Below are 27,639 nucleotides of genomic sequence, written 5' to 3'. Positions count from 1 at the left end.
AAAGAGCTGCTGAACAACTGAGATTATTATAGAGATTAGCAAAGAGCTGCTGAACACCTGAGATTATTATAGAGATTAGCAAAGAGCTGCTGAACACCTGAGATTATTATAGAGATTAGCAAAGAGCTGCTGAACACCTGAGATTATTATAGAGATTAGCAAAGAGCTGCTGAACACCTGAGATTATTATAGAGATTAGCAAAGAGCTGCTGTACACCTGAGATTATTATAGAGATTAGCAAAGAGCTGCTGAACACCTGAGATTATTATAGAGATTAGCAAAGAGCTGCAAAACACCTGAGATTATTATAGAGATTAGCAAAGAGCTGCTGAACACCTGAGATTATTATAGAGATTAGCAAAGAGCTGCTGAACACCTGAGATTATTATAGAGATTAGCAAAGAGCTGCTGTACACCTGAGATTATTATAGAGATTAGCAAAGAGCTGCTGAACACCTGAGATTATTATAGAGATTAGCAAAGAGCTGCAAAACACCTGAGATTATTATAGAGATTAGCAAAGAGCTGCTGAACACCTGAGATTATTATAGAGATTAGCAAAGAGCTGCAAAACACCTGAGATTATTATAGAGATTAGCAAAGAGCTGCTGAACACCTGAGATTATTATAGAGATTAGCAAAGAGCTGCTGAACACCTGAGATTATTATAGAGATTAGCAAAGAGCTGCTGAACACCTGAGATTATTATAGAGATTAGTAAAGAGCTGCTGAACACCTGAGATTATTATAGAGATTAGCAAAGAGCTGCTGAACTGCTGAGATTATTATAGAGATTAGCAAAGAGCTGCTGTACATCTGAGATTATTATAGAGATTAGCAAAGAGCTGCTGAACACCTGAGATTATTATAGAGATTAGCAAAGAGCTGCTGAACACCTGAGATTATTATAGAGATTAGCAAAGAGCTGCTGAACACCTGAGATTATTATACAGATTAGCAAAGAGCTGCTGAACACCTGAGATTATTATAGAGATTAGCAAAGAGCTGCTGAACACCTGAGATTATTATAGAGATTAGCAAAGAGCTGCTGAACACCTGAGATTATTATAGAGATTAGCAAAGAGCTGCTGAACACCTGAGATTATTATAGAGATTAGCAAAGAGCTGCTGAACACCTGAGATTATTATAGAGATTAGCAAAGAGCTGCTGAACACCTGAGATTATTATAGAGATTAGCAAAGAGCTGCTGTACACCTGAGATTATTATAGAGATTAGCAAAGAGCTGCTGAACACCTGAGATTATTATAGAGATTAGCAAAGAGCTGCAAAACACCTGAGATTATTATAGAGATTAGCAAAGAGCTGCTGAACACCTGAGATTGTTATAGAGATTAGCAAAGAGCTGCTGAACACCTGAGATTATTATAGAGATTAGCAAAGAGCTGCTGAACACCTGAGATTATTATAGAGATTAGCAAAGAGCTGCTGAACACCTGAGATTATTATAGAGATTAGCAAAGAGCTGCTGAACACCTGAGATTATTATAGAGATTAGCAAAGAGCTGTTGAACACCTGAGATTATTATAGAGATTAGCAAAGAGCTGCTGAACACCTGAGATTATTATAGAGATTAGCAAAGAGCTGCTGAACACCTGAGATTATTATAGAGATTAGCAAAGAGCTGCAAAACACCTGAGATTATTATAGAGATTAGCAAAGAGCTGCAAAACACCTGAGATTATTATAGAGATTAGCAAAGAGCTGCAAAACATCTGAGATTATTATAGAGATTAGCAAAGAGCTGCTGAACACCTGAGATTATTTTAGAGATTAGCAAAGAGCTGCTCTACACCTGAGATTATTATAGAGATTAGCAAAGAGCTTCTGAACGCCTGAGATTATTATGGAGATTAGCAAAGAGCTGCTGAACACCTGAGATTATTATAGAGATTAGCAAAGAGCTGCTGAACACCTGAGACTATCATAGAGATTAGCAAAAGGCTCTGCTGAACACCTGAGATTATTATATAAATTAGCAAAGAGCTGCTGAACACCTGAGATTATTATAGAGATAAGCAAAGAGCTGCTCTACACCTGAGATTATTATAGCGATTAGCAAAGAGCTGCAAAACACCTGAGATTATTATAGCAATTAGCAAAGAGCTGCTGAACACCTGAGATTATTATAGAGATTAGCAAAGAGCTGCTGAACACCTGAGATTATTATAGAGATTAGCAAAGAGCTGCAAAACACCTGAGATTATTATAGCAATTAGCAAAGAGCTGCAAAGAGCTGCAAAACACCTGAGATTATTATAGCAATTAGCAAAGAGCTGCTGAACACCTGAGATTATGATAACAATTAGCAAAGAGCTGCAAAGAGCTGCAAAACACCTGAGATTATTATAGCAATTAGCAAAGAGCTGCAAAGAGCTGCAAAACACCTGAGATTATTATGGAGATTAGCAAAGAGCTGCTGAACACCTGAGATTATTATAGAGATTAGCAAAGAGCTGCAAAACACCTGAGATTATTATAGAGATTAACAAAGAGCTGCTGAACACCTGAGATTATTATAGAGATTAGCAAAGAGCTGCTGAACACCTGAGATTATTATAGAGATTAGCAAAGAGCTGCTGAACACCTGAGATTATTATAGAGATTAGCAAAGAGCTGCTGAACACCTGAGATTATTATAGAGATTAGCAAAGAGCTGCAAAACACCTGAGATTATTATAGCAATTAGCAAAGAGCTGCAAAGAGCTGCAAAACACCTGAGATTATTATGGAGATTAGCAAAGAGCTGCTGAACACCTGAGATTATTATAGAGATTAGCAAAGAGCTGCAAAACACCTGAGATTATTATGGAGATTAGCAAAGAGCTGCTGAACACCTGAGATTATTATAGAGATTAGCAAAGAGCTGCTGAACACCTGAGATTATTATAGAGATTAGCAAAGAGCTGCAAAACACCTGAGATTATTATAGCAATTAGCAAAGAGCTGCTGAACACCTGAGATTATTATAGAGATTAGCAAAGAGCTGCAAAACACCTGAGATTATTATAGAGATTAGCAAAGAGCTGCTGTACACCTGAGATTATTATAGAGATTAGCAAAGAGCTGCTGTACATCTGAGATTATTATAGAGATTAGCAAAGGGCTGCTGAACACCTGAGATGATTATAGAGATTAACAAAGAGCTGCTGTAAACCTGAGATTATTATAGAGATTAGCAAAGAGCTGCTGAACACCTGAGATTATTATAGAGATTAGCAAAGAGCTACTAAACACCTGAGATTATTATAGAGATTAGCAAAGAGCTGCTGAACACCTGAGATTATTATAGAGTTTAGCAAAGAGCTGCTGAACGCCTGAGATTATTATAGAGATTACGATTATTCATAACATTTCATCTAAAATTCAGCAGAACAATCTATGACTGTACTGCTGACTACTATGAGCAGCACTTGCTAATTTAGCTAAGGTTCGGTGTTAGACAGTAGTGGGTGTTAGGGGGTGTTCAACATTGTTGGTATTAATAAAATATATCAGTATATTAAAATTAGGATTACAGAATTGTTTCTGGTGGAGAAGGTGCAGGAGCAGGTGGCGGGGGAGCTGGTGGAGGAGGAGACGGAGGAGGTGATGGAGGCAGTAGTCTAAGCAGTGATGTCCAGACTTCCTCATCCACGCACACCTCCTCCAGCTGCTCTGGTGGACCCCAAGGCGACACCAGGCCAGGTTGTAATCACTGAGAGAAAATGAGGCAACTAGAAAAAACAAGATGAGGCAACTTGAAAAAACAGCTGCAAACTGACTCTAATAACAAACAAACAAACAAATAGAAGTGCTCCAGACCTGTAGAAGGATTAGAACTTATTTCTATCCTTAACTCTCTAAAGAATGCTAACACATATCTTTAAAAAATGTTTTATGACTTTTCTGAATTTGATCCATCCATCCATCCATCCATCTTCCTTTTATCCAGGGTCGGGCCGCGGGGGTAGCAGCTTCAGTAGGGAGGCCAAGCCGTTTGAACCAGCTCCTCCGGGGAAATCCAAAGGCGCTCCCAGTGGGACGTGCCAGGACCAGGACTTTAGGTTTTTATTAGGGATTTCATAAAACAGAATGTACTGAAAGTAGGAAAAAAATCTTGGATATCTTTCAGAAAATATTCTCCAAATCAGATCGTGGACTCCGGGCATTAAAGGAAAACTCAAGCTTGAAAGTAAAATCTAGATGGGAGGCAGAATCTAGGACTAAAATAACAGTGGAGGAATAGAGCAGGATACTGTAATGGTTACCATACTGAAAATACTTCAGCTGGAAAAACATTAATTGTTTTTTTCTGCAGCTCAGAACAGTCTGCTAAATATTCAAATCAAACTCATATGGAGGAACAGAATCGGAACAGAACCCCACCCGCTCCCTTTGCTCCACTCAGTCAAACCTCCTCCACATTCCCAGAACCAGGACTATGGTTCTGGGAATGTGTATGTTCAATATCTTTGAACATTTTTGAACACGCACTGCCTGGATGCTAAGCCAACAAGTGGTGCTGCTTCTTCTGTAACCTTCATTGTCTTGAAGCACTGATGCTTTTCTGTCTGCTGTTCTCTCAGGCTCAAAGAGAAGTGTGGAGTTTTGCTCCATGACTCTAAGTCCAAACCGCCGTTACCTGGCAGCGTCAGAGAAGGCTGACAAGGCCTCCATCATCGTGTTTGACCTGCAGCATCAACAAGGCAAAACAAGAAAAGTTCTAACCTCAGGAGATTTGTTGGTTCAGGAGTTTTTAAGCATGGCTTTCTCACCTGATTCCAAGTACCTTATAGCTCAATCTGGAGCTCCAGAGTGGATGTTGATGATCTGGTTTGTGGAGGAAAACAAAGTCTTGGCAACAGTGAAAACGACCACTTCTAATAACCCCGTTACACAGGTGAGTCTCACACACTGTCAACCATTCAGCTAGAGAGTGGATCCTGTAAGCAGTTGCCTTTCTGTCCTACCAGATCAGCTTCAATCCTCACAACAACATGCAGATCTGTGTCAGTGGCAACGGTGTGTTTAAGATGTTTCGCCAATCAGGAGGAGTCCTCAGACAGAGCAGCATTTCAAAGATGGAATCAGTCAACTTACTGTGTCACACCTGGCTGTCAGAGGATAGAGTTGTTGCAGGAACAGACTCAGGGAGACTGCTGGTGTCTGATTCTGGGGAGCTGAGGAGAGAGATGAAGATGTCCTCTAAAGCTGGTCTAGGCCAGAATGACAGGTATGATTTTGCTTTATGAAATGGAAATCCAACTGATGACTGGTGGACGAAGGTTAAGATGATACTGTAATACTGTTTCCTTTATGGATCTAAGAGAGAAAGTTCCTACAATGCTGTAATATGGGCAGCTGTTGACTTATATGGCAACCTTGACTTAAGAAACCGTCTCTTGACCCAGATGACTTGGTCAATTATAGACCTATATCCAATCTTCCTTTCTTATCTAAAATTCTTGAGAAAGTAGTTGCCAAACAAGTTTGCGATCACTTCCACCATAATGAACTTTTTGAAGAGTTTCAGTCTGGCTTTAGAGCTCATCATAGCACTGAAACAGCTCTGGTGAAAGTCACTAATGATATTCTCATGGCCTCAGATAATGGACTTGTATCTGTGCTCGTCCTGTTGGATCTCAGTGCTGCATTTCATACAGTTGATTAGAATATTCTTTTAGAAAGACTTGAATATTTTATTGGAATTAAAGGAACAGCACTAGACTGGTTTAAATCTGATCTATCTGATCGATTTCAGTTTGTTCATGTTAATGATAGATCTTCCTCATGCTCAAAGGTTATCTGTGGAGTACCACAGGGATCAGTGCTAGGACCAATTCTCTTTACTTTATACATGCTCCCAATCGGTAGAGTTATTAGACAGCACGGGATTAATTTCCACTGTTATGCTGACGATACCCAGCTATATCTGTCTATAATCCAGATGAAGCTAACCCATTACATAGATTACAGGCATGTCTTGAAGACATAAAAACCTGGATGACTCTTAACTTTCTGCTCCTGAATGCAGACAAAACAGAAGTTATAGTCTTTGGACCAGAGTCTCTGAAAAAGAAACTGATTAGCCAGTCACTTCATTTGGATGGGATTAAAATGATTTCAGATAATAAAGTAAAAAAATCTTGGTGTTATTTTTGATCAGGACCTGTCATTTAAATCCCATATCAAAGAGGTTTCTAGAATTTCCTTCTTTCATCTGAGGAATATTGCAAAAATGAGAAATCTCCTGTCCAGGGGTGATGCTGAGAAACTAGTCCATGCATTTGTTACTTCAAGGCTGGACTATTGTAATTCTTTACTATCAGGAAGTCCACAAACTGTAGTTAAAAGCCTTCAGCTGATCCAAAATGCTGCAGCCAGAGTTCTGATGAAAATGAAAAAGAGAGATCATATCTCTCCTATCCTGGCTTCTCTTCATTGGCTTCCTGTTAAATCCAGAATAGAATTTAAATACATAAAAGCTTAAATGCAATGGCGTAACAACACAACTATAGGCTCATAAGTAACATTATTTGGGTGGGCCCCAATTGAAGTACAACATCACAGCCACCAATAACCAAATAACCAATTCTTTATCCTGAAATGTAGGGAGTTGAAGCAGGTGTGATAAGAAGCAGATTCCTCCCTAGTTTAGACAAGGGGGAAATATAGATAAACATGTTCTTACTGTGTTCAAGGTTCTCACATCCTTTTTCTGGTGTGAACAGAAAACAGTTGTCTGAAATGTATGTCCTGGATCAACTGAAGTGTTTATCTTGGGAATAACCAAATGTTCAAGTGTAAGAGAGATCTTTATGCAGGGGATGGGTTCGTTCCCCTCGGGGGGATGTGTTGTGTAAGGTTTAAAAAGTATTAATAAATAAAATGTAATATTATCTTGCAAGAAAATTCTTCCAACTCAGATTCCTTACTTCACACATGATAATCATAGCTGGAATGTTTCCAGAATCAGCCCCCTAATGCTTTGCTTCACTCTGCAGGTACCTGGAAGTGAGGCGAATCAAAGAGGGAGATGCAACAGAAGGCGTGGCGCCCTGTGGCATCACTGCCCTCCTGTCCTGCTCCAAGGGGTTTCTGTGCTCCACTGGTCCTGGCACCGTTTGTTTGTTTGAAAAGAAGGAGGAGGATATTTATAGGAAAATCAGAGAGATCCAGGTGAACATTGCTCTCTGGAACTGAAACAGATCGGGATGGTGAACTCTGCTTTCTGATGAATCTTTCTGTACCAGATTCTTGCAGATCGAGCATGCAGTGATGCGTCTCCAGTCCAGAGTCAGCAGATAGACACTATGTGCATCAGTCCTGCAGAGGAGACCCTAGCTGTCGGCACAGACAGGGGGCAGCTGTACAGCTTCAACCTTTCATCTGCCAACATAAAGCAGGTTCTGTAGCTCATGTTTAGCACTTGTATGAGTGAGAGAGATCAGTCAGCACAGCTCACCCTGACCTCAGCTCGTTGCTTTAGAGTTAGCAGGGTTTTTCTGTCTGCTTGTGTTCGGAACGAGCGACCAGTGCAGAGAGATGTCTATCTGCAGCTTCTGTCACCATGGTTACAGTGTTGATGCTGGTAGAACTGCAGCTTTTGTCTTGGATTCAAACTGTAAGTTGATGTAAATTTTGCTGTGTCCATCAGGAGGGTTTGCTACACTTTGACTTCTTGTCCTCGCCGTTTCACTCCAACACCATCACTGGTTTGTCCATCTGCATCCGGAAGCCGCTTGTGGCCACCAGCTCCTTAGACCGCTCTGTACGGATCTGGAACTACGAGACCAAGTAGGAACTCCAATATATGCAGCCTTTCCTTGTTTCCATCTTTCTTTGACATATTTTGTTCCTCTTTTTAGACGGTTCAGGGTGGAACCTGAAAACTTGCTTGTAAAGCACTTTGGGCAGCTATACCTGTTGAAGGTGATGCTTTGCAGAGTTGGTCACCTCTGCCTTTTGTCCTGTTTCAACCACAGACTGCAGAGTTTTGCTGTGATTTTCTGGGACTAAAGACTTAACACAAGTCATAAAGTTGATGGATAGCATGCAGTTCACTTGTTTTGTTTAATTTGGAGTCTAATTATTTTGTTGTAAAATTGTGGTAACAATAAGGACTTGTTATTTTATTATGAAAAAAAACATTACAGGAATAACTTCTAGAGCTTTCACAATAAAACCAATTCATACATGCCAAATATTATGATTATAAAGTCTCCATTACAAAGAATTTTAGTGAGGGAAAAACACTTGCATTTTTAATGCAAGTGTTTATATTTCAACAGTTGAGGAGTCGTTCTGTTTGGGAATCAGAATGACTAATATCAGGAAGGCTGAATATAAAGAGGTTTGAAAAAGACGGGCTCTCTGACAGCCTGTTGTTCATCTGGTGTGCAATTTTACCTCCTTGATCCAGCATATAATTAATATATATGGATATATTATCATGAACCTTACCTGGAATGTAAACACCACCTCACTGGTCAAAAAGGCCCAGAAATGCTTGGACTTCCTGCAGAGGATGAGGAGAGCCCACCTGCCCCAAAGGCAGGTAGGATTTGATGTCGCCCGTTCTGGCAAACATTTGACTATGGTCCCTGGTGTCTCTAATGCCACATTTCTGACTATGGAGCTGCTAATCACCAGAATGGCTTCTCAGTGAGTGTATCACTGACCGGGGCCCATTTTCAATTCAGTTTATTTATATAGCGCCAAATTCACAACACATGTCATCTCAAGGCACTTTACAGTTCAACCAGATCATACAGTCAAATTGATACAAAGTTTTCTATCTAATACAAAGTTTTCTATCTATTTTGTTTGAAACCGGTGCTCGACTTTGTCCCGGAATATCCCGATGAAATGAAGACAAGCCTGTGGTTGTAACTGTCCACATCAGAACCAGTTTGGTTCTACATACCCTGCTGCAATGTTCTAATACACCAAAAACTCTACCAAAAACTCTAATACACCAAAAACTCTACCAATAGATGAAGATGATGGTGTAGATGGTCACAGGATGTACTACCAGCGCAGATAACCCTGCTGTTTTCCCTAAATTATCTGCAGAGATCTAGAGGTGTCCAAGGAGTTCCAAGAAGAGGCCTTCAGCGTAGCTTTGCACCCCACAGGTCTCTTCATCTTGGTGGGCTTTTCCAACAAACTCAGGCTGATGAATGTGTTTATAGATGACATCCGGACCTTTAAAGAGTTCTCCCTGCATGGCTGCAGAGAGGTGATGGTGTTCACTGCATGAAACTGAAATCAGTGGGTTCTTTGCTCATCTGATTAATGCGTCTCCTCCAATGTTTAGTGTGCTTTTAGCAATGGTGGCCACATGTTTGCAGCTGTTAATGGAAATGTCATCCACATCTACTCTTTCACCTCTTTTGAAAATACTCTCAATCTGAAGGGCCATATGGGAAAGGTAGGTGACCCAATAGACCCCTCTCAGACCTAAAGCTATCTGTGCGATTGGTTAAATATTTGGAAATTCTTTTGGTAAGGTGTGGAGAATCGAGTGGAGCCTGGATGACAGCCGGTTGGCATCTTGTGGGACAGATGGCGCTGTGTATGAGTGGAACACACAGACCGGGAGGCAGGAGTCTGAGAGTGTCCTCAAGTCCTGCAGCTACACAGATCTAGCTTTCTCCTCAGACTACAAGACCATACTAGCGGTAGGAACAGACCGCACCCTGAGGGAGATACAGGACTGTCAGGCCAGTTGAACTATTACAAGATTTATTTGAAAGAAATTAAAGGTATAGTGGAGGATTTTCGTGAATATTTTAAAAGACCTACCGTCTCCACTTTAAAACGCCTATTGAACAAGTGTGTTCCAACACCTGTTTAAAAGTTGCGGTTTGCTTCGCTCCTACAAGCTTACTTTCCAAAAGAAGATTTGCAATTTTTCCACTATGTCAGACTCACCAGCGGTAAGTGAAAATGGGAGGAGCACCTAAACATATCTATATATAATGATTGACAGTTGGGAGGACCAGTGATTGAGATGATCCACCCAGAAAAGAATATCCTCCACCATAGCTTTAAGCCAGAACATTTAAGTCCAACCTGCAGGTCTGAAATAAAAGTCATGGTAACTGGTTCCACAGGTACTGAGAGAGGTCCCTCCTGATGACATAGCCCACACCGCCCTTGCAGTGTCTCACTCTGGTAGGGTTGTCTTCACTGGTACCTCAAGTGGAACTATTAGAGCGATTAAATACCCATTACCCGCTCAGAAGGAATGGATCACACAGCAAGCTCACAGTGGACGTGTCACCAGGGTGAGTCCAAGCGCTATAGATTTTCTTCTCCTTTCAGTGCTTTGATTGATAGATCAAAGGGATAGTTCAGGTTGTTGGACAGGAAGATGTGTGACCGTATCAGAGAAAAATAAGGTTTTTAAGCTAGAAAAAATATTAATGTGTTGTTTTAGGCTGTTTCAAAATGTTTAAAACATCTCAGAGCTATTATAGACCTTGATATAAACTAGGACGACCACATTGGTGAGGAAGATGGTTCCTATAAAGGGAATTAAGCTAGACAGCTCATCAACAACCAACCAGTAGCCAATGTGGCAGTCACAGAACCATGCAGCTAACATTGCATAAATCTCCAGGGGATTCCTTTTGAGAGGCTCAATCTGTGCCATTGAGTTTATTTGCTGACATGTTGGAGGGGGTGTGGTATCTAATATAATTTGCTGTCTTAGGAACCCGGAACCCAAAATGACTGAGCTGCCTAGAGCACAAAGACCTTATACCCCATCAGGGCCCTCCCCTGGGGGCGCTTGTAGCCCCTTCCCTTGGGGCGAGACCAAGCCTTAAAGAATTGTTCCACTACAACAACTTACAAAAAATCATGGCCATGACAGCACCCAAGGCAGTTAACCGATATAGCCAAGTCCTAGCTATAATATCGAACAGCTCAATGATTGATATTCTCTGTTGTATAAATTCTGTTACTTCCTCTACAACCCCAGCAAACACAGAATTGACCAGCCTCTTGTACTAATAAAATGCTTGTTCATGACCTTTCTTTCCTCAGGTCTTCCCAACTTTTTTAGGAAGGCCACAGGTCTGATTGGAATACTTCAACATGGGCCCATCCAGTTAAATCTCTCATCTACTTCTCCTTCCTAGGGAAAATTAATGGAATGCATGCCCTTCAGCTATAGCAATAAGAGGATTTGGAACAAACGGAATAATCTCAACTATGATGCTCTTTATTGACTTTATGCTTTGCCCTAGGATGAGTTCAGAGCAGGGGGACACTCCTCCGGGTGACCGTCTCCAAACCCCTTTTATCTTCCTCTAGTGAACCACTGAGGCGTGCAACTCGTGGGCTTCTCTATAATGTTCTTCACAGTGTTGTTCCCAACCTTGGACCGTACAGATCATATGCCACAGCCTTGGATCATATACTGGTGCCCTCGGCGGAAATGGGTTACTGGCCTGGTAGCTGCTGCTGGGTGGGTCCGGAGATCTGGGGTCCCTGGGGCGCATTGCCCTCGGGCGGGGGCCCCGGCAGGGCGTCGGGGGTTCGGGTTCTGTGGGGAATGCTGCTTGGGGTCTGGGCTGGTGTACGCCCGGCTGTCCGGCCCTGCCGGGGCCTCTGGTGTGCTTGGGGGCCTCGGGGCCTGTTGAGCTGGTGGGGGGGCACGGACATTAACACCTTATGGCAGATGTTTACCCCTTCAGGGGTTTGCACCTGCTAGTGGAGGAAGGGGAGGGAGGGGGAGTGGGAATGATCCCATCCTGGATGCCTTTGTTCGCTTGTGTGGTGAGTGGTTTGAATGTTGATGTAGGGGAGGGATTACATCTCCAATGGGGGGCGGAGGGTGGTGGTGGGGGTTCTGCATGGTGCGTGCGGGCTGGCCGGCTAGAGTTGTCTGCCCCTTTTTTTTTCTTTCTTTGGATGGACAGGATGGGGGGGTGGCAGTGTCGGCCCTGGTGACCGGCTAGCTTGTGGGCCCTGCTGCCGGTCCCTGGCCCACAGGATATGGTGGTACGACTGGTGGGGCCCCCCTCTCCGGTGGGGCTCTCGGAGTCAGCGGGGGAGCTGGACCCCTGGGAGTGCAGTAAGCACCCGAGTCCTTTGCTCCCCATCCCTGGAATCCTCCCTCTCACTGCTCCATCACACAGCCACACATGTAGGTTCTTGAGGAGGGGATTTCTACTGGAGGGCCTAACTCTCTGATGATGTCCCCCACCCCAATTTGATTTTGCATTTTAGACACTTCCATATATAACATTTTCACAACACACATCTATGTAGGGCATTTTCTGGGGGTGTGGGGGTCAAGGGCACCCGGAGGGGCTTATTTTAAGGGCCTCACTGCGGTCCCCTCTCGCATTTAGACATTGAGGGTTCTGGGCTGTCGATGGGGGCGGAGGGGGGTGCTGGCGCCGTCTCTCTTCCAGAGGGGGGGTGGACTGTGCTGGACACCTCCTTTTGGTACTCCCAGTTTTAATTACATCTGAGAGCAACAGACAACAACACCACATTCGAGCAGGCGCAGGGAGGATTGGGGTCCTCTCACACACCTGTTCTCCAGCTGCCACCTGGAGTCTAGGGACTGGAGGAAGAGCAACCGTCTGGTCCGTGGTCTTGCCGGGGGCAGCTGCGGGGCCTAGGTGGCCTGCCAGTGGCGGGGCTTTCACTTCTGCTCTACCCCAAAGGACGTGGGAGGGAGGGGCGTGTAGTGGCTGGTTGAAGTAGTTAGGGGAGGTGGGGGGCCTCTGGTTGAGTGGCCTGCGTGGGGCATGTGGGCCCCAATCCCGGGGGAGCTTTTGCTGGGGGTGGTCTGGTCCGGGTGCGGGGGGCCAGGCTCGAAGCAGGAACGAGATGGGTTGGTGTGGCGGTGTCGCAGCTCCCCCCCCATCTGGATTTTAGATTCTCTTATTGGGTCATCCGATAATCCAGGGACCAACCACCGGTGCCGTCTTTGGTCTTTGGTCTTTGGTCCTGGTATTATTGGATGTGAGTCTTATGTCTGAATGTGCATCCGCGTTTTTTTTTTGGCTCATCCTTACAGAGACTGTGTGGTGTGAGTGGGGTCACTACTGTAGGTTGGGAAGGCGTGACGGAGACTGTGTTGTTTTATTTTTTATTTCAGGCTGGGGTCTGAACTGCTCCCTTTCCCAAGCACATCTCAAGTCTCTGCCAAGTGCGGATACCATTCCCCCCTTTCTGCTCTCCCTCCACCGGCTAGCGCCTGGGCTCGCCGTTGGACTGTTGGAGTTCGGGGTTTGGGGGTGGATGCCCGGGTGGCGACTGGCTTATTCATGGCGGCTTCTCCGTGGAGCCCGGCCGGCGGGGGAGTGGGGCGCCCCTGGGGCCTCAGATCCCTGGGACCTATGACCAGATTCACTTCGGGGTGGCTGGCTGCCGGCAGAGCCTGTCGACTCGTTCCTGCGGCTCAACATTACGGTGGCTGGGGGACTTCCTCGGGACTGTCACTCCTCCTCCCTTGGTGGAGGTCTGATTTCCTGGGTTGGCCACTCTTTGGTGCCTTCGCTCTTGGGGTCCTTTTGGGCGTCCGGGGCTTTACTCAGTGCTCTGGGGGGGCTCTCCTCTTCGGCTCTCCACAACCACTATTGAGCATTTTTTTCTTTGCATACACTTTACATGCTCAAGTGCACTCTCACAAACAACTACAGGTGCTTGGTTCCAGGTACTCAGAGATTCACTTCCATTCAGAAAGCCCACATTCTTATCTCCAGGTAACACAGAGTACATGTCAGATTAAATAATACTGCTTCAGCGATAGTATCTAGGTGTTACTTTATTGTATGTCTCGTACCATGTCTGTTGGTTGTTCAGTTCTTTTTACATCTCTTTGCAGGTGATGAAGCAGACTGAAAATGTTTTATTGTTATCTCCCTTTTATCTCCTCTTCCTTTCATCTTTTCTCAGATTTTTCTGTTTTTCCTTTCCTGTTCTACTTACATTGCAGTGTCCATAAAATCTGTAAAACTCCCTGCATGAGTTAGAGTTAAATTGCTGGGGAAACCCTACTGGGGAAAAGTCACTTTCTTTAACCTTAAACTCCTTTTGCTATATTCGCTGATTTGTACCATTGCTGGTTTTCTGTGCTTGTTAGAGGAATGCTAACCTTTACTGTATTTAATTTTAGTTGCTTCAGCCTCCAACGCAAGGCTTGCGGGTTAATAACACTGAAGCAAACTAAAGCAACACTAATTTTAGTGACCTCCAACTGGCGAGTCTCATTACCACCAGCGTAAATTACAGTCTTTTTTTTCCTTCTTGCAATTAATTTAAATTAGGTTTGTGTCCAGCAGGGTATGTAAACTACTGACCTTCTAACCATCATGCTCTGTGATGAATGAGTATGTCTTCAGATGGTGATAACATACGACGATCAGTTCCTGCTGAGCGTGTCTGAAGATGGCTGTCTGCTGATATCAAAGATCACTGACAAAGAGGGTCGTGGACTGAGGAGCAACAGCCAGATTGTCCACACCGAGGAGATTCTGGTCACAAAGGCAGACCTGAAGGAGAAGGTCTGTCCCTCACAGAATAACCCCCTACATAATAGAACAATTTCCAATAAAAAAGAAAAAAAACACAACAAAGCTGGAGGTCCTGCTTTCTGTCTTGGACACATTGCTGGTTTGTAATGAATGGACAAATATTTTTCTGTAGCTTCTTCAGTCACTGGCTGAGCAGACATATATCTAAGCTCATTGATTTATGTCTCTATGAAACATTAAATTCACCTAAACTAGGTTGACTTACTTCTATTAAACTGAGAGTCAAGTAGAAACACAGCTATCCCATGGCTGATATGAGGCGACCCAGACATAATCTACCAACAAAGAGAACTTAAGCTCTTACCAGAATTGAGATATCTGGAACACTTCAGCAGGTATCTGGTAAAATGTCTATGAGGATGTCTGACCTCTGAGATCTAAGCCACATGTCTCCTTACTCTTACCTCTGTGTTGTTTCCACAAAGGAAACCAATCATTGTACCCATACTTGTCATTGTACCCATACTTGCTGCTATATGCAGCTACGTTACAAATTTGGAAGGTCAGCAGAGAGACATAATCCTTCAGCATGAACTGGGCCAACCCCCATCCTTTGGGGGATGCAGCAGTTGCCTCTAGTTGTTGAGGAGCAGCAGCTCTACTCTCAGCCTCTCTGATGACTGAGCTCATCCCCCTCTCTCTCAGGTAGAACCCTGCTGCCATGCACAGGAGGCTCATTACAGCTGTCTGTATCAAGAATCTTGTTTTTCTGGGTCATGACCATAGGTAAGGGTAAGAATATAGACTACCGAGAACTTTGCCTTTTGGCTCAGCTCTGTCTTTACTACAACAGACCAGTTCAACATGTGCATTATAGCAGCAGCTGCACTGATTTGACCCATTTTCGGCTCTTGAACTTGAAGGAACTGGTTTTCATCCCAGGCCCTGAAAGTAAAAACCTGTCCACAAAGATTCTGAACAGGAAGCTTGAAGCTTTGCCTTCTTGGGTGAGGGTGTTTTTACCACCTTACTGACTTCAGCTTGGGTTAGGAATTAATCCGATGCGGAGCACCCCATCTCTTCTTCCACCACAGGTGTGTCAGCTGAATTAAGGAGATCCTCAAAGTATTCGTTACACTGGCCAATAATGTCCTCATTCAGGGTCAGCAGCTCCCCACTTCCACTGAAAAAATGTTTTTTAAAGCACTGCTTCCTCCTCCAGAGGCACTGGACTGTTTGCAAGAAGAGTCTTTCTTCATGGCATCCCCCAACCCTTCACAGGCCCAAGGTTTTGCCTTTGCAATCTCCCAGCCTCAATAACTGCTTGATCCCTTAGGAGTCCTGTGAAGCCTTCCAGGCCACAAGCCAGATAGGACTCCTTCAGCTTGACATTAACCAAAACATTCAAATATATTGAAGGATCCATCACGGTTTCAGTCATGTGACCAGAGATTACGTCCAATAATGGCAACCTGCAGATGTTAAAAATGGCAAGAGGATTTCTCAGATCTATTCTAAGACCAGTTTAGGTTTGCCATCCAGGAGTGTCTGGCATAATTCCTGGCTGGGATCAAGCAGCCTGGAACATCCAGGGCTCTTTTTCACTGTTTGCTTTGGAGTTTGATGGCTCATACCATCATGCGTTGGATTATCCTCTATAGCCTGACCATGATTGGACAACCCTTTAACAGATCATTTAAGGAGATAATCCTGGTGGTTAGGAGTGATTTGGTCTGCTCTGAAGGATTGCTCCAACCTCCAATCTAACACATCCCAGATATCCTACTGTTTTGTCAGACAGGGCCACAGCCTATTGTATGTGAACTGCAGCCAGTTGTCTGCAGAGAACAGAAAAATCACCAGTGTAGCCATTACAGCCCCTGGTTAATAATAATATAATTGAACTTTATTGATCTCAAATTAAAGGGATTTACCTCTGCATTTAACCCTTCCCCTTGGGGAGCAGGGGGCTGCCATGGTGCGGCGCCCGGGGAGCAGTGTGGGGTTAAGGGAGCCAGAGCGACAGTGGGGCTTGAACTCAGAACCTCAGGATTCAAAGCTCTATGCTCTAGCCACTAGACCACCGTTCCCCTCGTTGTGTTGGTTTCTCTTATTCTACCGTTTTTTCTGTTAAATGGCTTCCTCCTCATCGGCCATGTCTTTTCATTCTCAGCTTGGTTTGTTAGATTTCCCTCTGACATCTGAATGTTCCTGAATAAAATCTATTGATGTGTGCAGCTCACCTTGATGTCTGTGGATCCGTTAAGCTGTCCTTATCATAACACCAAACCTTTTAGATCTCCCATTTTTATGGTGTGGGACTCATGGGTCTCTTACTCTCCTGTCCCACCAGCAGTTATCAGAACCAAGTTATCAGAAGGAAGGTTTCAAAGGTCCTGATGGATCTCTAACAATCAGTGGTCATACATTTGAGACGTTAATGTCTGTAGGTGGAAAAGAAAATGACACCAAAGAGGAAAAAGGGAACCTGGATGAGAAGTAATATTTAGATAAAGATTGTGTTTGTTTCAGGCTAAAAAAATGTTGGAGCTGAAGGTGTATCTGGAGGAGCTGCACATGGAGAACGAGTACCGACTACGCCTGAAAGAGGTGAACTTCAATGAGAAGCTCAAAGAGCTGACAGAGCAGTTCACCAAGGAGACCCAGTCTCTGAAAACAGCTCAGCAGGTGAGCCGCTGTCAGACACCAACAGAAACTACTTTAGGCTCCGACTGACCTGATCTACGGACATCTTTTTACTGATAGGTTGAACTCAAAGGTGATAAGGACAGAAGGACAGACATAGAACCACAAGAGACCCATTAGAAATAAACAGTATTAGAGAACATGCATATAAAACCATGACTAAACCAAAAAGCGAGAGTAATGGGGGAACGTAATTCCTGCTGTGGTCATTGAGGACAGCGATGGGTTCAGATTCATATCTACCCACTGAGCTCTGATTATGGAGCAAATCTAGAACAACCAGTGGTAAGGACTCAGAGCAGAACATTACAATGAACTGTTTTAGAAGTTCCCAATGCTTCCTCCTCAGTGTCTGCATCACACTGGTGGAGGGTCCTCAGATGACTGGATGATGTTTCTGAGGTTTTTATTGTTTGAACTCAAACTGAAGGCTTCATTACCATCATTGCACATCAGTCTAATAACCATGAAGGGTCTGTGTCGTCCAGAACTTTAAATTATCAGGAGACGGACGGAGTAGCATGATCCACCCAGTGCAGTCTGCTCACCCTAAATGAAGCAGGTGTATGATGGCATCTCCACGGCAACAAGCAAACAGCAGGGGCCCCTGAAAACTGGAGCAGCAAAAGTCCCTCTACAGTGCAAAAACGATCTATATAAAAAATAAATAAAAATGCAGTAATTTGAGTACATTTACCCTTAATTTGAGCAGATAAATAAGATGATCTGTCAATGGAATGAATATTTTTACTGTTAAAATAAGAGCATTACATAATAATTAGACAATGCAATTGTCTTTTCTTATTTTAAATGTAAATTACCTTGTTCCATCGGCAAATTCTCTCACCTCCTTAAATCATCAACAAATGTAAATATAGTTATACATATATGACAGATTCAAATACTGGATGCAGTTAGCTGGTTTTCCTTAGATAGAAAACTTTTAACCTTTAATCTGACTGGATGATCTAAAGGATCTGGATCTATTAAGTGACCTGAGATGACATGTGTGACTTGGAGCATCAAAATAAATACATTTGAGTTAAACATTTCTATAAGGAAAGCCAACTGATTGCATCCAGTCATTGACTTTACAAGATTCTTTCCTCCTGAACGAGCAGATAGAGACAGTAGATATTGACTCTTCAGCAATCCCTGACACTATGACATATTGACACATAATTCTGTCCACATGGAGGACCTACTGTAGGAAACCTATGCGGACAAATCCAGACAGAAAACATGTTGAGTGAAGAGCAGCTTCTGCTGGCTAAGGTTACTGAATGAAGAGGCTGTTTTCTTCTTCTGCGTATAGTGTGGTGGTGTCAGCATTCAGCTCCTGCTGAACGTGCACCCCCAGAGCCAGCCAGAACAGGGGGAAAGTGGGACAGAGTATAAATACTGCAGAAGATGTGACAGATGCCTCATTTTCTGGGAGGAATGTCTGTGCGTCAAGCATAAGGAGCCCTTCCTAGAAAACTTCAGCCGGCTCCACTGTGTGGGACAGAGAGCTATGAAGGCTCAGGGCTGTTCACCTGTTGCTGGTTTAGGTCTTGGATGCTCTAATGCTGAGCTGAAGGCTTCATCTCATAATATTTCAACAAATATATTCTATGAAATCTGTGAGTTAGCGGGTCTCTAAGAGATGTTTGAGCTCTTCTGTTTGGCCGTTTTCTGTTTGAAGCTGTTTCACGTATGATTCACGGCTGCTCAGCTGCGACTTTGCTCAAAGAGAGCAGTTTCCAACTCTGTTATACAATGACCGGATTATTTTATTTTATTTATTCTGGATGGAACTGCTGCTCTTTTCTTTTCTAGTTCATCTATGAAGGCAGAGATGATCTGCTTGGAGTGAGGAAGGATGTCATTGTTTTTCCTTTCCGTCTGCTTAGTTTACCTTCACTAGACTTTGTCTAACGATCGTCTTTCATCTGTTGGTAGCTAATTGAAGGTGTAACCGACAGGTGTTTTGCTCTGGAGCAACTTCCCCAGTACACCCACTTCACTCAATCATCATAGCGGAAATCTCTCTGGGTGCAGATTTTTAATGTTCTGAGCTCTAAAGGTTTCAGATCTGCATCCCTTTCTAAGCTGGACCTCAGACTTCCCCCTGGAGGACTGCTGCCCGCTGACAGAAGAAGCATCATCTTGACATGAGAAAGCTGCAGGTTCAATTCTAGCTTCACATGTCTTAGTGCCCATGGGCAAAGCACTGACCTCAAAGCGGCCCAGACTGTTTGGGTTAAAAAAGGCTGGTCAGCTTCCTGATTGCAGTATATTTTCAGTGGTGTGGGTCTGGTTCTGCGCTGACCAGGATCATCAGGGGTTCTGGTTCTAGAAACAGTTCCAAAGATATTACTGATCCTGCAGGCTTAGTGTTTCTGTCGTAGATTTTGTAATCCTAGAATTCTCCTGATTCTAAACAAGGATTTCATTCTTTCCTAACTTGGTTTTTAGATCCTGAACTCAGAACTGGAGAAACAAAAATGTGAGGCTCAGCAGAGTTCTACAGAAGCTGCTGTGAAACACTCCAGAGACCTGAAAGATTTAGGTAAGACGTCAACATTACGGCTTATCCGGTACCAAACCCAGCATCTGTCCTTCTTCTGATCATGATGGTTTAATCCCACACAGAGCGTTCCTATACCACCAAGTTGGTTCTGCAGCACAAAGAGTATGAAGATCTACTGCAGAAGCATGAACAAATGAAGGAGGACTATAACAGGCAGCTGAAGCATGCGGAGGAGAACAAAGCCCAGGCTCTGGTTGAGCTCACGGAGAAGTATGAGGCCAGGCTGCATAACCAGGCCCGACTCCTGGCTCAGGTCTGACAGACAAGGAGAAAATAATCCAGCTTCTGGTAAAGCTCAGCTTGTCGGGCCATCTTTGAATTGTTGTGCTTTTATTTACCAAGTGTCAGGAAGAAGCTGAGCAAAAGATCGAGGAGTTTAAAGAAATCCTGAAGCAGGCGGAGAAGGAGGAGCAGAAGAACATCCACACCATCCAAAGCAAGTATGAAAAGCAGCTCCTCTTAGAGAAGGAGGCCAAGGCGAGGCTGAAGGAGGACGGAGGAGTTATGACCCAGAAGGTGACTAAAGATCCAAAACACCTTCTACTGAGCTCTAAAGGGTTAAAGCATCTTTTGCTTTTTGTGGTTACAGATCTACAGTCTCCAGGTTCAGATTGATCATGACTCTGAGGAAATGGACAAAATAAAGAAGGAGCGACAGAGTCTGATAGGATTGATCCGTTCCCTAGAGGGCAACGTTTTGGTCCTGAAGAGACAGATCTCTGAACAGGAGAAGACCATCCAGGACAAGGTGACGGGAGCGAGACCTTTCAGGGGTTCAGCTTCTACAACAGTTTAATGCCTCCAGGATCCCTTTGATGTTTTCCATGATCCCACCGTCATCATTCCTTATTTATTCTTTTAAATCTAGTTCTATGTGTGTGGCAACTTTCTGCTCTTTCTACCTTGGCTTTCTCAGACATCCCAAGTCTCCCAGAAGTTCCGGGAGTCTCCCTGATATCCATAGTTGTTCACGGATGCCCGCTGTCGGATAAATTATCACGGATTTTAAATTTGCTAAATTAAATCAAAGCCATAATTAGAAACAAATTCAAACATATTGATGGATGTTTACAAATTCCAACTAATATATCAGAGTTTCTAGAGTTAAACCCCCCAAGCTACTGTCTAAATCATACAGGACGCTGACTAAACTGGATGATACAATATCTCTTCCTATGACTAAATGGGAGGAGGATTTATCTGCCAGCTTTGAACTAAACATCTCTTAACATGACTAGAAACCCCAATTTACAAATAATACAATACTAAAAAAATCAATCCCGGCGCATGCGCGCTTCATTTGCAGTCTGGACGCTGAGGGTAAACATCCTGCGGCTCTGACTGCAGCACTGAGAGGGACTCCTGCAGGAGCGGGAGAACGGGGTTGGGATGGGGGAGGCGCCCCAAGGCAGCAGCTGCCGCTGGAGGACAAGAGTAGGAACGATACATGCTTTCACCTAAGAGTCTCCAAAAGCCGCCAGTGACACCGTAAAAAGTCGCCAGATTTGTCGCTAGTCGCTTTTTTGAAAAATATTCGCTGGAGGGGTCTGAAAAGTCGCTAAATATAGCGGCAAAGTCGCTGAGTTGGCAACACTGCTCAGAAAGACAAGACACAGGCAGGGAGGTCCAGGAGAAGCAGGAAAATGTGACCGCCTCCTTCAAGGGTCAGAACAGGAAAAAAAAGAAAAAATCCTATGTCACAATAACAGATTGCAGTGGAGCGTCGTTTGGGGGTGGAGGGCCTACATTGTGTACGTCGAGCTCGTCTTGGGACAGCTCCAAGCCCTCATTTAGCAACTTCTCCACAAAGTCACCCATTGATGGCGAGTCCCGTCCTGCTGACTCAAGAACGTCATAAATGTGTACGGCTCTCTAGGTCCATTAGTTTATCCTCCATCCTTATCTGTAGCTTTATTATTTCAGTGATGGCGTCCTCCGTGATTAGAATCCCCGCTTTTTCAATCCGACCCTCCGCCTCATCTAGTCTGGCGCTCATCTTCATTTGTATTTCTTCTTTAATTTCTCCCAAGCGCATTATTTTCCTGTCGGAAGCCTCTTAATTCCTTCAACACCATCTCCCATTCAGCCATGTTACTACTCTTGCTTGCTTAGCTCAAATCAATCGGAGCAGCCATACTTCTTCACAGCAGAGGTTTGAGATACATAGCAGTTAGCATTAGCCGAAATTTTAGCAATATTTTCTCGGCTTCAATCATTAATTAATGATGATGAACAATGACTCCACCCCCATGAAGAACAATATCTCCACCTCAATGATGAAGAATGTCTCCATCTCAATGGTGAACAATATCTCCATCTCAATGGTTATCAATACCTCCCCCCCCCCATGATGGACAATGTCTCCACCCCCATGATGGACAATGTCTCCACCCCCATGATTAATAATGACTCCACCTCAATGATGAACAATACCTCCACCCCCATGAGGAACAATGTCTCCACCTCAATGATGAACAATACCTCCACCCCCATGAGGAACAATGTGTCCACCCCCATGATGGACAATGTCTCCACCCCCATGATTAATAATGACTCCACCTCAATGATGAACAATACCTCCACCCCCATGAGGAACAATGTCTCCACCTCAATGATGAACAATACCTCCACCCCCATGAGGAACAATGTGTCCACCCCCATGATGGACAATGTCTCCACCCCCATGATTAATAATGTCTCCACCTCAATGATGAACAATACCTCCACCCCCATGAGGAACAATGTCTCCACCTCAATGATGAACAATACCTCCACCCGCATGATCGACAATGTCTCCACCCCCATGATGAAAAATATCTCCATCTCAATGATTATCAATACCTCCACCCCCATGATGAACAATGTCTCCACCCCCATGATGAACAATATCTCCATCTCAATGATGAACAATACCTCCACCCCCATGAGGAACAATGTCTCCACCCCCATGATGAACAATATCTCCACCCCCATGATGAACAATATCTCCATCTCAATGATGAACAATACCTCCACCCCCATGATGAACAATGTCTCCACCCCCATGATGAACAATATCTCCATCTCAATGATGAACAATACCTCCACCCCCATGATGAACAATACCTCCACCCCCATGATGGACAATACCTCCACCCCCATGATGAACAATACCTCCACCCCCATGATGAACAATACCTCCACCCCCATGAGGAACAATGTCTCCACCTCAATGATGAACAATACCTCCACCCCCATGATGAACAATATCTCCATCTCAATGATGAACAATACCTCCACCCCCATGATGAACAATACCTCCACCCCCATGATGGACAATACCTCCACCCCCATGATGAACAATACCTCCACCCCCATGATGAACAATACCTCCACCCCCATGAGGAACAATGTCTCCACCTCAATGATGAACAATACCTCCACCCGCATGATGGACAATGTCTCCACCCCCATGATGAAAAATATCTCCATCTCAATGATTATCAATACCTCCACCCCCATGATGAACAATGTCTCCACCCCCATGATGAACAATACCTCCATCTCAATGATGAACAATACCTCCACCCCCATGATGAACAATACCTCCACCCCCATGATGGACAATACCTCCACCCCCATGATGAACAATACCTCCACCCCCATGATGAACAATACCTCCACCCCCATGAGGAACAATGTCTCCACCTTAATGATGAACAATACCTCCACCTCAATGATGAACAATACCTCCACCCCCATGATGAATAATGACTCCACCTCAATGATGAACAATACCTCCACCCCCATGATGAACAATGTCTCCACCCCATGATGAATAATGACTCCACCTCAATGATGAACAATACCTCCACCCCCATGATGAATAATGTCTCCACCCCCATGATGAATAATGACTCCACCTCAATGATGAACAATACCTCCACCCCCATGATGAATAATGTCTCCACCCCCATGATGAACAATGTCTCCACCCCCATGATGAATAATGACTCCACCTCAATGATGAACAATACCTCCACCCGCATGATGGACAATGACTCCACCCCATGATGAACAATGTCTCCACCCCCATGATGAATAATGACTACACCTCAATGATGAACAATACCTCCACCCCCGTGATGAACAATGTCTCCACCCCCATGATGAACAATGTCTCCACCCCCATGATGGACAATGACTCCACCCCCATTATGAACAATACCTCCAACCGCATGATGGACAATATCTCCACCTCAATGATTATCAATACCTCCACCCCATGATGGACAATGTCTCCACCCCCATGATGAATAATGACTCCACCTCAATGATGAACAATACCTCCACCCCCGTGATGAACAATGTCTCCACCCCCATGATGAACAATATCTCCACCTCAATGATTATCAATACCTCCACCCCCATGATGAACAATACCTCCACCCCCATGATGAACAATATCTCCACCTCAATGATTATCAATTTCACCACCCCTTGATGGAAAATGTCCTCACCTTCACCTTTCTTGGACGCTTCCCCAAATCATACGACTCGCTCTTTTCTATTTCTGATGATGGCTGCACTGTGTTTTTCTCCTAGTTTTTAAGTTGTGCTGCTTTGAAGTCTCGTGTTGATTTTCTGTCATTGATGTTTCTGCATGCTGCCATTTGGTTTTAATTTCGCTGCTTAGTCCACCTGAATGTCCCTGCTGAGAGACAATGAATGTCGATTTAATTTTAATAAGGTGAAACCACCAGCAGTGTGAAGTTGTGTGTAACTGAGCACACTCAGAGACACACTAAACACACCTTTCATCATATCTCACACAGGACAAAACCATATCTGGGCTCAAGGCCATGAACCAGGAGCTGGGGAAGCATAAGTTCGTCATGGAATTCCAATTGAATGGCTTAAAGAAGCAGATAGAGCTGCAACAGGATGAGATCCAACTAAAAGGAGAGAGGATCCAAAAGGTATGTGAGAAAGTAAAGCCCGTGTCTGTCTTCCCAGCAGACTTTAGAGCTGAAGGTTAGACCTGCTTGTTATTACGCCGTAAACACGGCATGTTCTTCTGTAAAGGAGCTGGTAGAGCCTGATGTCTAAGGCAAAAGTATTATAGTCAACAGAAACCGTTTAGAACCAGTACTTCCAGCTGCCAGCATTAGGGCTCAAAATGGTAGAATTCTCTTTAGCACAAAAATCTGAACACTGAAAATGATTATCTTCATCTACCTGCCGGAACGGGGGGGAAAAGAGTTTATTGACAAGTCGAATTCCACATGCTGTCCAAAACTTCACAAAATGGCGCTCACTTTCGTCTCACAAAAAAAAGACTCTGCACCCATCTCACTTGTATTTATACCTGTTGTAATATGGTGTGAACGGTTTCACATTCAAACAGTCCCCTGTACACTCTGCGGAATGCTAAGCATGCAAAACGCCTTCTTCCTGAAACACCATCTTTACATGGTGGCCTCAAATAATGTTGCTCCTATATTCCCCCTGCAGTTCATTAAAAATGAAACATTAATGTAGCATTACAGTTTGAAACAGAAACTAGGTGCACTAACGTGTGGAGTTTAATTGTGAAAGATGAAATAATCGTAATGACATCAACTTAATATGGGAGATATAAACATTTTGTTATGATACTGCACTTTTTTAATTTGTTTAAGTTTTCCCTTTGAGTTATTAGTTTCACTTTGATTAATGTTTTCTAGTTTTCTTGGTTTCATTCTGCTTTTTGTGGTGTTTTCTGGTTGTATTTGAGTTCTTATGTATTTCTTGTTCGCCCTCTGTTGCCCTCTTGTGTCAGTATCTTTTCCCCCAGCTCCTTTCTAGATTCTTCCGTCCACACTTGCTCCCAATCTGCTGATTAAACTGGGTTTTTTTTTTCAGTCTCCCATTTATACTCCTCTTCTTTGGTTACTGTTTGCTGGTTGCTGATCGTTTCTGCTCTTTAAATAAAAACTTTGAATCAATCTGACTGGATGTTCTGGTGAACTGGAAAGTGACCTGAGATGACATGATGTGAATGGGAGCTAGAACTATAGAAAGTAGATCAGACAGCTGATCCAGATGCTGCTGCCTGCGTCCTCACTAGAACTACAGAAAGTAGATCAGAGAGCTGATCTAGACGCTGCTGCCTGCGTCCTTGTTAGAGCTATAGAAAGTAGATCAGACAGCTGATCCAGACGCTGCCTGCGTCCTCACTAGAACTATAGAAAGTAGATCAGACAGCTGATCCAGACGCTGCTGCCTGCGTCCTTGTTAGAGCTATAGAAAGTAGATCAGACAGCTGATCCAGACGCTGCTGCCTGAGTCCTTGTTAGAGCTATAGAAAGTAGATCAGACAGCTGATCCAGATGCTGCTGCCTGCATCCTTGTTAGAGCTATAGAAAGTAGATCAGACAGCTGATCCAAACGCTGCTGCCTGCATCCTCACTAGAACTAGAACCAGCAGCATCTATGCTCCACGGATCTGGAACAAACTCCCAGCAGCATCTATGCTCGACGGATCTGGAACAAACTACCAGCAGTATCTATGCTCCACAGATCTGGAACAAACTCAAAGCAGCATCTATTCTCCATGGATCTGGAACAAACTCCCAGCAGTATCTATGCTCCACAGATCTGGAACAAACTACCAGCAGTATCTATGCTCCACAGATCTGGAACAAACTCACAGCAGCATCTATGCTCCACGGATCTGGAACAAACCCCCAGCAGCATCTATGCTCCACAGATCTGGAACAAACTCCCAGCAGCATCTATGCTCCACAGATCTGGAACAAACTCCCAGCAGAATCTATGCTCCACAGATCTGGAACAAACTCCCAGCAGCATCTATGCTCCACAGATCTGGAACAAACTCACAGCAGCATCTATGCTCCACAGATCTGGAACAAACTCACAGCAGCATCTATGCTCCACAGATCTGGAACAAACTCCCAGCAGCATCTATGCTCCACAGATCTGGAACAAACTCCCAGCAGCATCTATGCTCCACAGATCTGGAACAAACTCACAGCAGCATCTATGCTCCACAGATCTGGAACAAACTCCCAGCAGCATCTATGCTCCACGGATCTGGAACAAACTCCCAGCAGCATCTATGCTCCACGGATCTGGAACAAACTCACAGCAGCATCTATGCTCCACGGATCTGGAACAAACTCACAGCAGCATCTATGCTCCACAGATCTGGATTAAACTCCCAGCAGCATCTATGCTCCACAGATCTGGAACAAACTCACAGCAGCATCTATGCTCCACAGATCTGGAACAAACTCACAGCAGCATCTATGCTCCACAGATCTGGAACAAACTCCCAGCAGCATCTATGCTCCACAGATCTGGAACAAACTCCCAGCAGCATCTATGCTCCACAGATCTGGAACAAACTCCCAGCAGCATCTATGCTCCACAGATCTGGATTAAACTCCCAGCAGCATCTATGCTCCACAGATCTGGAACAAACTCCCAGCAGCATCTATGCTCCACAGATCTGGAACAAACTCACAGCAGCATCTATGCTCCACAGATCTGGAACAAACTCACAGCAGAATCTATGCTCCACAGATCTGGAACAAACTCCCAGCAGCATCTATGCTCCACAGATCTGGAACAAACTCACAGCAGCATCTATGCTCCACAGATCTGGAACAAACTCACAGCAGCATCTATGCTCCACAGATCTGGAACAAACTCAAGCAGCATCTATGCTCCACAGATCTGGAACAAACTCACAGCAGCATCTATGCTCCACAGATCTGGAACAAACTCACAGCAGAATCTATGCTCCACAGATCTGGAACAAACTCACAGCAGCATCTATGCTCCATGGATCTGGAACAAACTCACAGCAG

The 27,639-nt window shown here is 44.1% G+C and overlaps 1 protein-coding gene across 1 annotated transcript in view; it reads left to right on the top strand.

Moving 5' to 3' along the window:
• cfap57 (cilia and flagella associated protein 57) overlaps window positions 1–27,639 on the top strand; it is a 48,856-nt gene that overhangs the window by 2,550 nt on the left and 18,667 nt on the right. Inside the window, exons 2-17 of the mRNA XM_038308749.1 lie at window positions 4,591–4,904; window positions 4,978–5,237; window positions 7,009–7,183; window positions 7,258–7,410; window positions 7,662–7,801; window positions 9,080–9,245; window positions 9,324–9,437; window positions 9,517–9,729; window positions 10,123–10,296; window positions 14,377–14,538; window positions 17,041–17,196; window positions 19,672–19,765; window positions 19,849–20,039; window positions 20,129–20,302; window positions 20,376–20,534; window positions 24,601–24,744. Of these exons, the coding sequence (XP_038164677.1) occupies window positions 4,591–4,904; window positions 4,978–5,237; window positions 7,009–7,183; window positions 7,258–7,410; window positions 7,662–7,801; window positions 9,080–9,245; window positions 9,324–9,437; window positions 9,517–9,729; window positions 10,123–10,296; window positions 14,377–14,538; window positions 17,041–17,196; window positions 19,672–19,765; window positions 19,849–20,039; window positions 20,129–20,302; window positions 20,376–20,534; window positions 24,601–24,744 (2,789 nt within the window). The remainder of the gene's footprint in view (window positions 1–4,590; window positions 4,905–4,977; window positions 5,238–7,008; window positions 7,184–7,257; window positions 7,411–7,661; window positions 7,802–9,079; window positions 9,246–9,323; window positions 9,438–9,516; window positions 9,730–10,122; window positions 10,297–14,376; window positions 14,539–17,040; window positions 17,197–19,671; window positions 19,766–19,848; window positions 20,040–20,128; window positions 20,303–20,375; window positions 20,535–24,600; window positions 24,745–27,639) is intronic.

This window comes from Cyprinodon tularosa, unplaced genomic scaffold (assembly GCF_016077235.1).
Source record: "Cyprinodon tularosa strain WSP-4 unplaced genomic scaffold, ASM1607723v1 ctg647, whole genome shotgun sequence".
In the NCBI taxonomy this organism is placed as follows: Eukaryota; Metazoa; Chordata; class Actinopteri; order Cyprinodontiformes; family Cyprinodontidae; genus Cyprinodon; species Cyprinodon tularosa.
Note: the sequence above shows the minus strand (reverse complement) of the source record. Positions and strands in the feature narration are given on the sequence as shown.